Raw genomic sequence first — 15,925 nt, forward strand, 5'->3', positions numbered from 1 at the left:
ACCCTATTTTCTGATATGTTGCTTCATATTCATATTTCATATTTGGTCCATCTAAGGCCTCGCCCAGGGGCAGGGAACCTATGGCTCGAGAGCCAGATGTGGCTCTTTTGATGACTTCATCTGGCTCTCATTCTTACACGTTTAGTTTTACATTTTCAATAGCATTCTAAAGTAGAACATTCCAGAAATGTAAAAAATAATGTTCATAATCTAAACTTTTCCATGCATTCTAATCTATCCATCTGTTAGGCCAATACAGTGCAGATGGCCAGAACCAATCCCAGCTGTCCTTCCATTATTTTCCGGGTCAGACACCTTTAGACGAGGAAGACGGTAAGAAGTATTTAATTTATTCATTGATTAGTTTCAGTATGACAGTTATTAAAATGAGATTTATTATATTCAAAATGTGTTGGCTCTTGGTTAAAGGGGACCTATTATGCGTTTTCCACTTTTCTGACCTATAAATGTAGTTAGAATATAATATTCCCGTGTTAAATGATGCCAAAGTTTCACATAATGAGGTTTGCATATTTGGAAGTGAGCCTTCAAAGAACTTTGGGATGGCTCTGAACATTCGGTTTCTGAGGGCGTTCTAACGCTGGACGTTTGTGATGTCACACATAGACGGGCGTACACTGTAGGTCGTATTTGCTCCCTGCCCCCCCAAGCTTTGATTGTCTTTACGTTGTTAGCAATGTCTTGCTCCCTGCCCCCCCCCAAGCTTTGATTCTCTTTACGTTGTTAGCAATGTCTTGCTCCCTGCCCCCCCCCAAGCTTTGATTCTCTTTACGTTGTTAGCAATGTCCCCCAGGAAGTGTTTCTTTGCGTTTAAGCGCCATTTGTTTCCAAGTGGTTGGAGTTCTTGATGACCTAGCAGCAAAACATGGATGTTTATTTGTTTATTTCACACTGGACTGTTTTGTGAACATGGGCTAGTATGCAGCTGGACTAGCCCAAAAACTGTTGCTGAAGCCCGACGCCTTTCCAACATTACTTGGCCGTGTGGAAGATTCAGAAGAGTAACAATACTAAGTAACGATTTATCAGTGTCCTAACTGTAAGCAAAAGCACTTGTCTGTGTAGCAATATAGAGTGTGCATACAGGGAGCGGGGTTGCTAATAGCCATTTCCCACCACAATCAGTGGCTCTACCAGAGTTTATATAGATATCGCCATTTCTTATCAACTCCTATAAAGTTGGGTTCTGTAGCTATCTGCACGACACAGACGCGCTAGGGAGTGACCAATCACGGCGTGCCTGGAGGCGGAATAAGGATGCAATCAATTCAAACAGCCCATCCGAGGAAATACAGCTGGAATAGGTGCAGATTCTGGAAAGTTTTCAGTGTGGGTTATTGTGTGGAGCTGCTCTATAGGAGTCTACAACTCAATACAAAGGGCCGAAAAATGAGCATAATAGGTCCACATGTATAGTCAATGTTACTGAAATACATTTCAAACTTTCATGGCTCGTAGCTAAAAACCCATAACTTAAAAAAGTTAAACAAGGTTCAGTCTCACTGACTAAAAAAATATCATTATTATTATTATTATTATTATTTGTTTTACTGAAGCTATTTAACAAACATTTACATTTCATTCATTCATTTTCTACCGCTTTTTCCTCACGAGGGTCACGGGGGTGGTGGAGCCTATCCCAGCTGTCTTGGGGTGAGAGGTGGGGTCCACCCTGGACTGGTGGCCAGCCAATCACAGGGCACATATAGACAAACAACCATTCACACTCACATTCATACCTATGGACAATTTGGAGTGGCTAATTAACCTAGCATGTTTTTGGAATGTGGGAGGAAACCGGAGTACCCGGAGAAAACCCACGCATGCACGGGGAGAACATGCAAACTCCACACAGAGATGGCCCAGGGTGGCATTGAACCCTGGTCTCCTAGCTGTGAGGTCTGCACCCTAACCACTCGCCCACCGTGCCATTTATTATTTATCATTATTTTAACAGAATATCCAAGCGGCAACCTCGTGTTTGTGCACTTCATATATTTTATTTGGGAATAAAGAGGCGGGAATTGAAAATGGGTTTTTTTAATCCGATTAATCAATACAATAATCAACAGATTATCGGTTATTAAATGGTTATTTGCAGCTCTGCCCAAAACCCATTTATTCAGGACATCTTACTTTCTATAACTGATCATGATTATTTCATGTGTGCGTTGGTTTTACTTGTGTCTATAAAATTATTATTATTATGATTAAATCCCACTTTGAGTCTATGTGGTTCCACGATTCCGAGTCTGGAAACATTTGGGGGACACCATAAAAGTGTCTGCTAAGGACCGATCCAAGCTCCTTGGTAAAAACATTTGATAACGCTATGAACGAGACTTAAAACAATCCTGGGAAGAAGTAGTGCATCAGGACGATTCCCAGCACCAGCAGGCCACAGAAGACCAACACCAGCCAGATGGGAAACATTCCTTGGGAAAACAGCAAGAAAGGCACATGAGGCGGGTGTGGCGGTCGCTATGCCGATGTCGGCTCCAGACTTACTTCGGTAAGCAACCGCATGGAGCTGACAGCGGCTGTCCACGGCAACACTGAACATGGCCGTTTCCTTGTTTCCTTTCACATTTTGGCCTTTGAGCGTGTCGGGCAGGAACGCCAGGTCTGTCACAACAATGCCGTGGGACTCCTGCACATAGTACAATCTCTACACGCACACACATGCACACGCACACACACACACACACACACACACACACACACACAGTGTTGGAAACCAAGTTAGAATGAGCAAGGCAGATACAGGGGTCTCAAACTCACGGCCCGCATGGCAAACTATTTTTTTATATATATAATTATATATATATATATATATCTAATTTTTAGAATTATTTATAATTTGTATTCATAATTTGTATTTATATAAATTAATAATTTATATTTATTTGTCTAATTTTTTTATATATTTTTCTAATTTTTCTAATAAAGACCAGGGTTCAATTCCACTCTCGGCCATGTGTGGAGTTTGCATGTTCTCCCACCCCGCCTCTCGCCCCAAGACAGCTGGGATAGGCTCCAGCACCCTCCGCGACCCTCGTGAGGAAAAAGCGGCAGTAAATTAAAGGATTGAATGAAAGAAATAAAAGGAAAAAGCAAAAAAAAATTTTTTTAGGAAAAGTAGTCATTTTATCAGAATACTAATCCCTCCTTGATCATGGTTAATTGGTTAACCAATTAATTTAGTGGGTAAGTAGGATTCAATGTTGACATTTTCGTAGCTAAGAGGATCAAAAACCTGATAATGACCTTAGAAATACAATTTTTAATATTATTCGAGACCTCAAGACAAGAAATAGACCCCCTATAGTCATATTACCCAATAAAGTTTCAGACATAAATAAGACTCAGGCTGGTGTGTTTCAGGAAGTGGACAGGAAGTGACGTTGAGAGATTCCGAGTTCAATTTGAGCTGCAGTCCGTGTTATGATGATGGTGGCTTATGTTATTGTGGCTGTTGTACGGTAATGGCGATGGTCTGGTGCGTGGTAGTAGTGCCACCTGGTGGCCAGTGTAGACTACACTTATTAGCGTCTTAGCTCATTGAAAACATTTTATACTTGGAAATGCTTTATTTAGGACTAGAGTATGTAACATTTGCTTAAATATGCAGTTTTTGGAAAAACAGGCCGTCGCCTACGGAACAGCAATACGGCGTGCAATGGCTCATCTAGCGCCCCCCGCTGAGTTTGAGACCCCTGCTCTATGATGTCCGTGCAGTGTCCACCATGTCCGTACCTGAAGGGAGAATGCAATGTATATTGCAACTGATCCTGTCACAGTTCCAAGTCCAAGAAACGTTCCAGAGTCACTGTAGAGACCAGGTTTTAATTACAAACATGATGTCCAAAAAAGTCAATTCCCTGAATGACTTAGAACCAGGCGTTGTCTGCATTTGCAACATACCTGACAGCCAGGCTGGAGACGACCTCTGCCCCACACGGAGCGGTGAGCATGGGCAGGAAGTTCTTGCCGTCCCACTTGGTGAGGTAGCAAGGCGGAGGTTTTCTGTCCCGTTTGTGGGGGATCTGAACCGTGTAAAGCCTGAGTGCATCTTTGTGGTCTTCCACCTTTCCAAACCTGACGTGAACACCAGCATGGTCATGATGAGTAAATACTCATGGTACTAATGACTACTGAGCATCGTGTACAGTAGATCCCTGCACAGTGGCGTGACGTGTGGCTGGTTGTTTTTTTTTACTTGTTTACCAGTAGATGTTATGAATATGAAATCTTAATGCATGTTTTCTGGGTAAAACTAGCTAAAGGTTGTAAAGATCTCGCCTTCCGATAGAGGTAACGATGCTACAACGCAAACAAGAAGGTCGTGGGGGGAGCGGATATTAGCCAAACCAAACCCGCATATCATCCCCTCCCACTAACTAACTAAACTTCCCACCCGCCAACAAAGACAAACATGAAACACTAATTAACCCCAACGTTTACCCCCCACCATGAAAGTGTCCCTAAATTCCCCGAAGTCCCTCACGGACGCGCATCCACCTGGTGTTAATCCCTGGGTGTGGAACCTTCCACAAAGTCCAAAAGCTCAAGCCGAGAGAAGGGAAAAGGAAATCCCATCAGACGGGCGCTTGCCAGATTTGATCCTCGTGGCTCGAACGCCGTCTCTCAGGATCCCGTCGGCGTGTGACGTCACTACTTTTTTTTTCTTCCACCCCCCACCCCGGCACGCCGGATGAGCCTTCTTAAATACACGGCCTCTGCAGGCGCGTCTTCTCACCGCAGTAACCCTTTGCTGATGATGACGTACGTACGTGTATATGGCGTGTGTACAACTCCTGTAATTGTTCCCCTGCACCGAGACCATGACAGCAGTTTTCTTACAGCTGAGTCTTGTAATATAGTGACCCGCTTACGGACCCCACCACCTCTGTTTATGGACCTCTGTGGCCATTAAAAGGTGATATTAACACTTCCCCATCAGTAATTATGTAAGGCTTGTCATATCTTTCACTCACTAGGCGTGTGCGGGCATCACACGAGGCTCGTGCTGCCCACTCATGTCCATTACAATATGGGCGGACTCAGTAGGGTGCATCACATTTGAATGGGGAATTTTTAATTCATAATATCAATTTGGCTGGTATTCCATTTTTTGCTAATGAACATAAAAATGTCTTTTGCAAAGTCTTGAGGAAATCCATTGAGATTTAGGGGTGCCACCTCACACAAACTTTAGTAAAATGTCAGAAAATGTGCAATTTCTAGTCTAATTGCCAAAAAGTTGACCTGGAAATGTTGAGTACAATGAACTTCTATACATATTTTCTATAGGGGTACCAAAGGGGGCCCAGACCAAAGACCAGGGGGCAGCATCTTAGGAGAGCTGGTGGGTTGTGCTGCACAGTGCCTCAAATAATACATGATAAAATAATGATAAAAATAAAATAATAAAAAAGTGTATATCAGATTATGTAGTACTACAGTACCACTCTCAATAAATATGAAGCATCAGCAATACTGTCTACTCTATATTACTGTTATTGATGTTATGCTTGCTCAGCTATTAGCTAACTGTCATTAGCAAACTGTAGCTAGCTAATGTTAGCTACAGTACAGTCAATGAGCACTAAATACCTATAAATATGACTATAAATCATTCAAATGACAAAGACAAAACCACAAATTTGCTAGTAATATGTAATAGGAGTATAAATACCAACAAAAACATAAAGATCACCTGAGAGTTCTTGAGCTGCAGTCTTTGCTGACCTCAAATCTCCATGGCGACCATTGAACTGTTCACCACTTTATTCCACTAAAACAGATGTATGGTGGCACCCCTAAATAATCATGGATTGGAAATATTGTTTCTACATATATTGGAACACTTTTAGTACCCAGCCATATCAAAATTCAATAATTGTGTTTTTTGATGCACCCTAGTGCCGTACTGGCTTCCTACGAGCCACTGTCTGGCAGTTAAATCCAAAAAGTCTACAGAATGTTTAGGGGTGTATGAATTACTGGTGGTTTTGACACCATTCGCTCGTACACGTGGGATGTAGCGGGAATCTACTGTACGCTGAAATGTATCATATTTACCTGCAAGCCATATACCGATACGTCTTCTCAGCTATGTGAGATGTTGTTTCATGCCATTTAAGAGCCGTCACTAGTTGGTTGTTGCTCCACACGCTGCAAGAAAAGTCCCTGCCAACAGTCACCAGGTGCTGCATGACAACAATGGACATTGTAACATATTGACATGAAGGAATCAATGTCCTGTATCAGAAAGACCAGAAGACATTCATGTGTTACCTTGTTGTCTCTGCTCAGGTCCAAGTCTTCAATTTCTCCTTTATGGGCTTGGAAGTCGTGTTTTTTCTTCAGGGATGGAAACTGTAGAGAATAAAGTGTAGGCTTCAGATGACCCCTACACTGCATGGTAATAGAGAATAGAGCAGGCCGTCTTCACCTCCCAGACTCTGACGTGTCCATCTGTGCCTCCAGTGAGGAGTAGGCTCAGGTCAGGACTGAATCTCACCACCTTTTGGAGCGGATCCTGAGGGTTCACATCTGACTCTAGTTCAGCCATTTCTGTCACAGCGATATGTGCCGTCTCATCCTTCATATGCGACCTGTCTCCTGAGACACAAGCATCATCTGGACCACCTTTGCCTTTTCTGCCAGCTCGTTGCCTGGCGGTGCCTTGATGCACGTTGTTCTCTGCAAGGAGAACAAAGGTGTTCTAAGTTTAAATTACAAACCACTGTCCCAAGACTGAACATAGCCCACAAGTTGTTGGTCAGGATACCCGAGTACTGGACTAACATGCTCATATTTTCTGCTTCTAGTCAGGACTCGAGCAGCAGCATTCTGGATGTACTGCAGCTGCTTTACCGCTTGTTTAGTGAGCAATGTAATGATATATGATGAACGATAGCGGACAGCATGCCATGAAGACCACTCCTTGTAGGGTCAGTGGGTATAGTGGGAATACCAAGTTATGGTCATACCATCATTAGCATCGCCGTTGGTTCCGGTTGTCCGTGTGCGGTCCTCAAATGTCATCAAAGAGCAGCTTCCGTCCTGACCGGCAGCAATCACACCGTCGCCTATGGCCAAATTCATGGTGGCACGCGTGTCCGTGTCATGTGAGTGAAGCAGGCTGGCACTGTACTGGTTTTGTCCAACCAACTGGAGATCCAGGAAGTGCTGAAGCACAAAGTCACAAGTCCATTTTGCAAGATGTGCTTTTCATTTCCATGATTTGATATTCAGAACTTAAAAAGGAACTGCACTTTTGTGGGAATTTTGCCCAACATTCCCAATCCTTATGTGAAACTTGAACTCATTCATTTCCCTTTTCTGTGCATTATAAAAACAGAAAACAAGTCAATATGAGCTAGCTAACAATGCACGTCATTGGGATACACCTCTAAGACCTCCCAATGAGAGCAGACATTGTAAGTGTTGTCGCTGTACTGTATAAAGAGGTTTTGGTAGTGTTTTAAACCATCAAAATAGGGCAAGATACTGCAACTATTACATACTATCATGAATGTACGTGTTAATGCATGATCGCAGCATGTATATCAAACCATGCAACGTTGTTTAAGTTTTTTTAGAGGGCTTCATAGCCAAAATAGGTGTATCCCAATGACATCTGTTGTTAGCTAGCTCATCTTAACCCGTTCTCATGTTATAATGCACAGAAAAAGAAATATGTGTTCATGTTTCACGTAAAGATTGTGACTGAAATTCCAAAAAAAATGAGATTTGTAAGACACACAAACACAAACGACTCATCACGTTTTTGTCTCGTCTTGTTTTCGTCATGAAAATCACATATGACAAATACTTCAACTTGCTGATATAGTTCATCTTCAAACAGCTAAAATAATGCATAAGGCTAAAAATAAGCAATTAGCTAAAAATGTCATCCAATACTTCTCTACAAGAGAGGAGAAATATGATCTCAGGGAAGAAGTACATTTGAAACACTTCTATGCTAGGACTACGTTATGCTAGCCATAGCATTTCAGTATGTGGAATCAAACTATGGAATGGATTGAGTAAGGAAATCAAACAATGCACAACGATGAGCCAATTCAAGAAACAATACAAGCAGTTGATGTTTGCTAAATCCAAGGATGAAGAGTCTTGAACCAGTCATGATGTGCTATATATATCACTATATTGACACGCACTATGGTACACATTATGGCATTGGATGCTCATATCACCGACTACTTTGGTACGTGACTAAAATTATTTTAATTTAAAATTAAAATTAGGATAAAAAAACAAACTAAATTATATTATGAAAGCAGGAAGTGAACAAATGTAACAGTTAGTGATTGTAAAAGTACCAGATGGAGGGGTAGGATTTAATAAGCTTTGCTTCTTCCTACTCCTTTTGGACATGTGGAACTGGGAACTGATTATGGGATGCACTCAATTGGAATCTGATGCATGTTCAAATGAAATAAAACCATTACCATAAAAAAAAGAATAACACTGTCCAACTCTACGACAGCTGAGAAGCTGGCTTACACAGTAGGAATTATTATTGTTGTTTGGGTTTAACACGGACATCTACAAAGTAACGGACCAGAGTATATATCTAGCAACTCTAGACCAGTCCCTTTTGATCAATTCAATAAGATTTGGTGATAAATGACCGCTCAGGTGTGTTTTTAAAGCAGTGACCTACATGAGGGCTAATATTTTGACTACCTCAGTTTTCATCCCATCGTCATAAAACCTCTTAAAAATCAATTTTCCATTCAAAAGTGTACCAAAACAGAACCATGTCGTTGATGAATGGTTTATAATGTAAAAATATTCCTGGGTGGGGCTAATAATTTTGACCTCAACTGTAGACATTTAAATATGATGTAATTGGAATCACTTATACACAGTACTTACCACAGCATTCTTTATGCCGGTCTTGGAAGCCCCTCCTCCTCCTGCTAAGATCACCAATCCTGTTTTAGGGTCAACTTTAACGGCGTAGAGGGGAAAGGGGGCTCTGTAGAGATCTGGCACCTTCCGTTTGCCCATTGTTGTCTTGCAGCTTATCGTTCTTCATGCAAGCTTCACGCCGCATTCAAGTGCACCTGCGGTCAAACAAAGTCTTGGTTCACTTTTAAATGTGCTGAACAGTATGCGACTCCATTGCAACTCCCTTGCCCGAAGACAGCTGGGATAGGCTCCAGCATACCCGCGACCCTAGTGAGGTTAAGTGGTATAGAAAACGGATGGCTCTATCTGCATAAGACATTTTTGCCCGGAAATACTACAAGTCGTGTTTGCATTGTGGTTCGTCAAAACAAAAGCTGCGACAGACCCTCTACCAAACATTAATAACTTGGCCTGTGAAAATATGTTTTAAAAGTCAACAGAGTAGCCACTTACATGTTTCTGACAAACAAAAAGTCCAGGTAAGAAAGTCAAGTGTCATATTTGTGATGTATTTGCCTCACAATTGTGTATTCCTTTTCACTCCACACTAACCACAACGCAAACGCGACATGTATTCCGTATTTCCGGGCAATAAACACTCGAAATGGCTACTCTGTTGACTTTTAAAACAGATTTTCACAGCCTAAGCTATGTATTTTATCCGTGGGTCGATCCCAGCTTTTGTCTTGACTTAATGTTCAAGCAATGGGCACCAAAGACACTATTTTCCCCATATAAAATATGATGTAGCCTCTTTAATATTTGGAGTAGAGACGTAAATGAGGTATCGAATTAAAATTCAAGTCATTCTTTGTCAGACAGAATTAATGACAGACTTGATTTTTTTTCAAAATTGTGTAACATTGCTACGTTAAGGGCTTAACATCATCGTGGAGCAGCAACAGCTTAAGGCTTCCAGCTCTGCGTGCTATGTTTATATTTATACGGCACATGTCAGGTCTCCTACCTGTGCTGGTTCACTTTATCCCCTGTAGTCACTTGATGAAGAACAGAAGCGACAATATTGTTTTATTTCATTCTGGCTTGAAAGGCTTGTGATGTTATAAAGGGCTAAAGCTAGCGGCTAAAGGCAACACACGACTACTTCCGTAACACGTCAGCAACGTCAATTGCGTAGTGACGTCACTGCGCGAGCGTATCTTTAAAAAAACCCTCTAATACCCTTCAATAATACAAACGATGAATAATTTGGCATTGAAAATGTAGACATGTCTTTAGACTGGACTATTTACGGTATCGACGACATCGATACCAACAGTGGTCGTTATCAGATTGATATGAGATCAATATTTTTCAATTCGCTTATTTATTGTCACATATGTTGTTTTGGTTTTGATGTGTTGTTGTTTCTTTTGTAGAAAGAAAAAAAAGAAAGCATAAGAATTCTATGGTCGTGAACTACAATATTGGCTGTGTCTGAATGTGGGGGGTGCGTCCTAAAAGTGTTTTTGTTTTACTCAAAAGATGTATGTTAAAAAAATAAATATATATATTTTGTTGCTCTTGTCATATTGTCTTGTTCTTCTATTGTATTTACATATTATAAAATTCTTCACAAATCAGTTTGGTGATATAAATGAAAATTTATTTTCATTTTCATTAATTTTAATTTATTTGTTTTGTTTGCGGCGGCATGGTGGTCGAGTGGTTAGCGCGCAGACCTCACAGCTAGGAGACCAGGGCTCAATTCCACCCTCTGCCATCTCTGTGTGGATGTGTGGGTTTTCTCCGGGTACTCCGGTTTCCTCCAGCATTCCAAAAACATGCTAGGTTAATTAGCCACTCCAAATTGTCCATAGGTATGAATGTGAGTGTGAATGGTTGTTTGTCTATATGTGCCCTGGGATTGGCTGGCCACCAGTCCAGGGTGTACCCCGCCTCTTGCCCAAAGACAGCTGGGATAGGCTCCAGCAACCCCCACAACCCTCATGAGCATAAGCAGTAGAAAATGAATAAAGAATAAAAAAATTAAAATTAAAATTAAAATTAAAATTAAAATTAAAATTAAAATTAAAATTAAAATTAAAATTAAAATTAAAATTAAAATTAAAATTAAAAGTTACTGATTGTAAAAGTACCAGATGGATTAAGATATGCCTTTATTCGTCCCTCAGTGGGGAAATTGGCAAGGAGGGGTAGGATTTAATAAGCTTTGCTTCTTCCTACTCCTTTTGGACATGTGGAACTGGGAACTGATTATGGGATGCACTCAATTGGAATCTGATGCATGTTCAAATGAAATTAAACCATTACCATTACCATAAAAAAACATGCTAGGTTAATTAAAATTAAAAATGACCGCCCATTTCTTACATACACCCATTTCAATTTCCAACTGCATTTCATTGATTGTTTTCAAAATGGTGATATTTTAGTGTAAAACTGATATTGACCGATACTATAGGTAGTGGTGTATTATTGAGTCTCACATTGAATGCACAAAAATGCACACAAACAATGCTAAATAATTTCACTTGCTGAAAGTCATCAAAATACATACAGTACTGGTAATTATACAATCGTCACTGTGTTAATTACAGTTTTTAAATGTTTAGTCTAGAGGCATGGAAAACTCCAAAATAACCTTGGTGCTACATGATGCCGATTAAAACGTTGTTGGTAGATCGCCAGCAATCTGCATCGATCACAGGAAGTGCTGGGTTTGAGTGGAACAATCAATATAAGCCTACTAGCAATGTGGGCTCAATTATCACGTGTTTCTTTTACATAACATCGGCAGGCAGATTCCATTGCGTTGGTTACGTCCTTTACATGAACATGCTTGAATTTGTTACTTTGTATTACACAACACACAACAATTACACAACAATTTACACAACAATGACAGGTAATGTCAACTTCCTACAATCATTAAGTTGTATCTGTTGTATTATTTTTAGTAGTACAGGCTTTGTTTTTTCTTATTTGGACGGCTGCACGGTGGGCGAGTGGTTAGCACGCAGGCCTCAGAGCTAGGAGACCAGGGTTCAATTCCACCCTGAGCCATCTCTGTGTGGAGTTTGCATGTTCTCCCCGTGCATGCGTGGGTTTTCTCCGGGTACTCCGGTTTCCTCCCACATTCCAAAAACATGCTAGGTTAATTAGCCACTCCAAATTGTCCATAGGTATGAATGTGAGTGTGAATGGTTGTTTGTCTATATGTGCCCAGGGATTGGCTGGCCACCAGTCCAGGGTGTACCCCGCCTCTTGCCCGAAGACAGCTGGGATAGGCTCCAGCACCCCCGCGACCCTCGTGAGGAAAAGCGGTAGAAAATGAATGAATGAAATATGAACAATGATAATAAATGATTTAATATAATGTATTATTTATAGTACACTATTATTAATTTATTACAACATTTCTGCGTGTTTGATATGCACCTGACCGAAAAATATGTATATTCTTGACGTCACTTAAAAAGTTTATTTTGAAAGTACCGGAAATAGTGTTCGTGATAGCTCACGTCCTCATGACGAAGCTGCGGAAAACACCCAAGCCAAAAAACCACGAATTTATGTGGAGGCCACTTTTAATTTTCTACTTCTTTATTCCCAGCAGACAGAGAGTGATATTTTTTGTAATTCCTACCTTTGCTACAACATTTACGGAACCCCGAAGCACCGACTCTACACACGGTAGGTAAAACACGGACAATTTGTCGACATCTGGAAGCATGAGCGCTGAAAAGCAGCGTCCAGCAGTAGCGGTAGGAAATGACAATGAGCTTAATTCACCATTTACTATGGACGCCGTGGACACAAACATTCCCATCGCAGCCAAAACAATGTGTGTAATTATTCAACTCTAAAAGACGCTGAACTGTTAGTAGGCGCATGGGCTTCTTTCCGGATGGAAACGCTTCCATCCTTCCTTCGCACGACTTGTGCTTACTGTGCCCAGGCGACGCTCACTGTGGCGGCGTTCAATGTTTGAATAAGATAGGAAAGTGGAAGTGTTTTTACGATGTGCAACATGTAGGTAAGTCCGGTAGGCCCACGACACGGCCTGGATCCTGGATGCTGGATGCTGATGATAATACCAATACCAATACCAATACCAATACCATTACCATTACCAATACCAATACCAATACCAATACCAATACCAATACCTTACCGTGTTGCTCCCAGCACAGCCCATCCATGCATTGTAGTCACGTTTTAAATCAACCCTCATAGCCACGTTGGACTTGACACTCAAACTGCCTTTTTAAAAAAAAAATAAAAAACATGGCTGTCCCCACCAAGGAGACATAAAATAATTATTCATCCATCTGTAGCAATCCTGATGACCTTGTGTTGTGTTAAACACAAACACATACAGGGGAACCTTGGGTTAAGTCAGGGGTCTCAAACACGCGGCCCGCGGGCCAAATGTGGCCCACTGGACACTAGTTTGAGGCCCCCGCCTTGATATGAAAGTTTAATGTTTAAGTTTGATATGGATGCTGTATGGTATCATGTACCCAGAAAAAATGATTACGTTTGATTCATGTTCATGTTAAAGGTTAAATAACTGTTAATAGTTATCCTCCCTATCCGTGTGGAAGTGGTACGTTTTTGGCTATTTAAGTTGAAAGGAAATAACTTGAAGGCTACCGTTTAGGTGGCTAGCTCTCTAGTTTGCGAGTTAGCATGTGTCTCAAGACCCTGCAGTTGCGCAATATGTTGTAAATAAAAAGAGTATAAATGTGACTATAGTCGTGTTTTGTCATGTCTACAGGGCTCTAATAATGCTTTGTTCATTTTAATATGAAAAAAATCATTTGTCTACCCACCAACTATATGTGCTTTCTTAACTTTTTATTATTATTATTACATTTATTTATTACTGATTGATTGATTTTCTTTATTCTTGATTTGTTTATTTATTTTTCATCTTATTTTGTGTAGAAAAATAAAAAGTAAGATATTTGAGAACAGTGGAATGTTTTATCAGAGCTTTTATTGTAGAAAATTGGAACCAAAGCAAAGTTTATTCATTTTTCTGTTTTTAATAAATGCGTTTTTTTTTTTTGGAAAACCTGATGCGGCCCAGCCTTGCCCAGACCCTAGCTCCAGTGGCCCCCAGGTAAATTGAGTTTGAGACCCCTGGTTTAAGTCTTTCCATAGAAAATGATGTAATTCCACCCCTAAAAAAGTGAAATATTCGAGTTTTACACTGCTAAATAATTACAAATGAAGAACGGATGGAACTTAGCGTTGATGCAGACTTCCTGTACATCCTGACAAGATTGAATTCAATAGTTTTTCTCGCCTCCTTTATCAAATTGCTGCCACCGGCAACTTTTTTGGCCCCATGGTGGGTTATGTAGACGTTACACTCAACAAAGAAAAACGCACGGACAATGACTTAGGAGCACGTAGGGTGCTTATGTTTACACAATACATTACAGTGCATAACAGACAAAAATCATATGAAAAATTGGGTGCACGAAATGACAATGACTATTAATATTGACAAAATTGTGTTGTGGTAGAAGTTCTAATGTTACGATCGTAAAGTCATAAATAAGAGAAGATCATTTACAGAGAAGAAGCTTGAAATGGTTGGAAAATTAAATGAAGTTGAATTAAGTCAAAATATTAAGAGAAAAAAGTTGTCCAGCATGAAAAATTTTATGAAAATAAACTATTCAATTATATATATTATGAGGCAAAAGTATGCCGTTTTAGACACTGGTCAGAATCCAAATAGGTTTTATTGCCATTGTAGTGCAGGTACAACATAAGACAGGCCAGTAATAAAAAAAAAGGACAATATAAATGGACTAAGTTAAATAAATCTAGACAATATACACAATATTATACTATATTACTGTTATGATATTAATTGTTGTATTAGAAACAAATGAAACAAAATAAAGTTGTCATTTTTAGAATGTTGGGTTGGGGAAAAAGTTATAATATTAAAGGAATAAAGTATATAAAAAAAATGATTTCAATGGGAACTGCGCTTTTTGAAAAACTTTGGCCATCATTCATAATCCTTATGTGAAACATGAACACATATGTCTTTCCCTTTTCTGTGCTTTCTAACACAACAAAACAAGTTAATATGAGCTAGCTAACGATGCCACAGCGACTTGGACCTAACAAAAAAAAAGTTAATAAACACCAACAGTGTTCCATTTCCATAACTGACCTGAATATTAACTGAGCTTCAGCGATATTGTTACTATTGAGTACTGCATTTCTGGCGGAGTATCATAACATCTCACAATGCCTCAAGCTACAATAAAATGCTACCTAACAATGCTGGTATTGTGCTGTTAGTTTTGAGAAGTTCATGCTAGGTTATAAATCAGGCCAACAACAGGACAGACTGACGCAGTGGATTCTTCGGTTCTCAACTTAGACCAGATCACATCGCTACGGAGACTCAGCAAGATGCTCGTTTTGTTCTGAGCGTTTTTTTTTATTTATTTACCAGCTCAACAGCCTGGGGGAAGGAGGCGTCTTACCTTTTTACACGGAAAATGACACTGAAATCAATGCTTGGAAAGATGTTCCAGTAGTGTTTTAAATCACCAAAATACAGCAATATACTGTAATACATTTATCATCTATGTACTTCTTCTTGCATGATCGCAGCGTGGATATAGAACCATAAAACGTTGTAGGAGGGTTTTTTTTAGAGGATTTTTTACTTGAAATAGGTGTATCCCAATGATGTGCATTGTTAGCTAGCTCATATTAACTAATTTTCTGGTGTTATAATGCACAGAAAAGGGAAAGAAATATGTGTCACAGCATGGATATAGAACCATAAAACGTTGTAGGAGGTTTTTTTTCGAGTGTTTTGTACTCGAAATAGGTGTATCCCAATGATGTGCATTGTTAGCTAGCTCATATTAACTCGTTTTCTGGTGTTATAATGCACAGAAAAGGGAAAGAAATATGTGTTGCAGGGTGGATATAGAACCATAAAACG

General features: G+C 40.1%; 2 protein-coding genes across 4 annotated transcripts in view; one reads left to right on the top strand and one right to left on the bottom strand.

Annotated features, from left to right (window-relative positions):
- Positions 1–768: 768 nt before the first annotated feature.
- On the bottom strand, positions 769–10,095 carry preb (prolactin regulatory element binding). The gene is made up of 10 exons (XM_058053142.1): positions 9,938–10,095; positions 8,935–9,125; positions 7,020–7,218; positions 6,479–6,729; positions 6,322–6,402; positions 6,106–6,233; positions 3,946–4,119; positions 3,778–3,850; positions 2,530–2,689; positions 769–2,456 (listed from the first exon to the last, which is right to left on the bottom strand). Exons 2-10 carry the CDS (start codon positions 9,067–9,069, stop codon positions 2,365–2,367), a joined length of 1,293 nt encoding a protein of 430 aa, XP_057909125.1. The 5' UTR covers positions 9,070–9,125; positions 9,938–10,095; the 3' UTR covers positions 769–2,364.
- A 2,360-nt stretch (positions 10,096–12,455) lies between these two features.
- adcy3a (adenylate cyclase 3a) overlaps positions 12,456–15,925 on the top strand; it is a 31,525-nt gene continuing 28,055 nt past the window's right edge. For all 3 annotated transcript variants that reach the window (XM_058053139.1, XM_058053140.1, XM_058053141.1), the window contains exon 1: positions 12,456–12,627. The gene's annotated coding sequence lies outside the window, so the exon portion shown is untranslated. The remainder of the gene's footprint in view (positions 12,628–15,925) is intronic.

The sequence above is a fragment of the Doryrhamphus excisus genome, chromosome 17, assembly GCF_030265055.1.
Source record: "Doryrhamphus excisus isolate RoL2022-K1 chromosome 17, RoL_Dexc_1.0, whole genome shotgun sequence".
Classification (NCBI taxonomy): Eukaryota; Metazoa; Chordata; class Actinopteri; order Syngnathiformes; family Syngnathidae; genus Doryrhamphus; species Doryrhamphus excisus.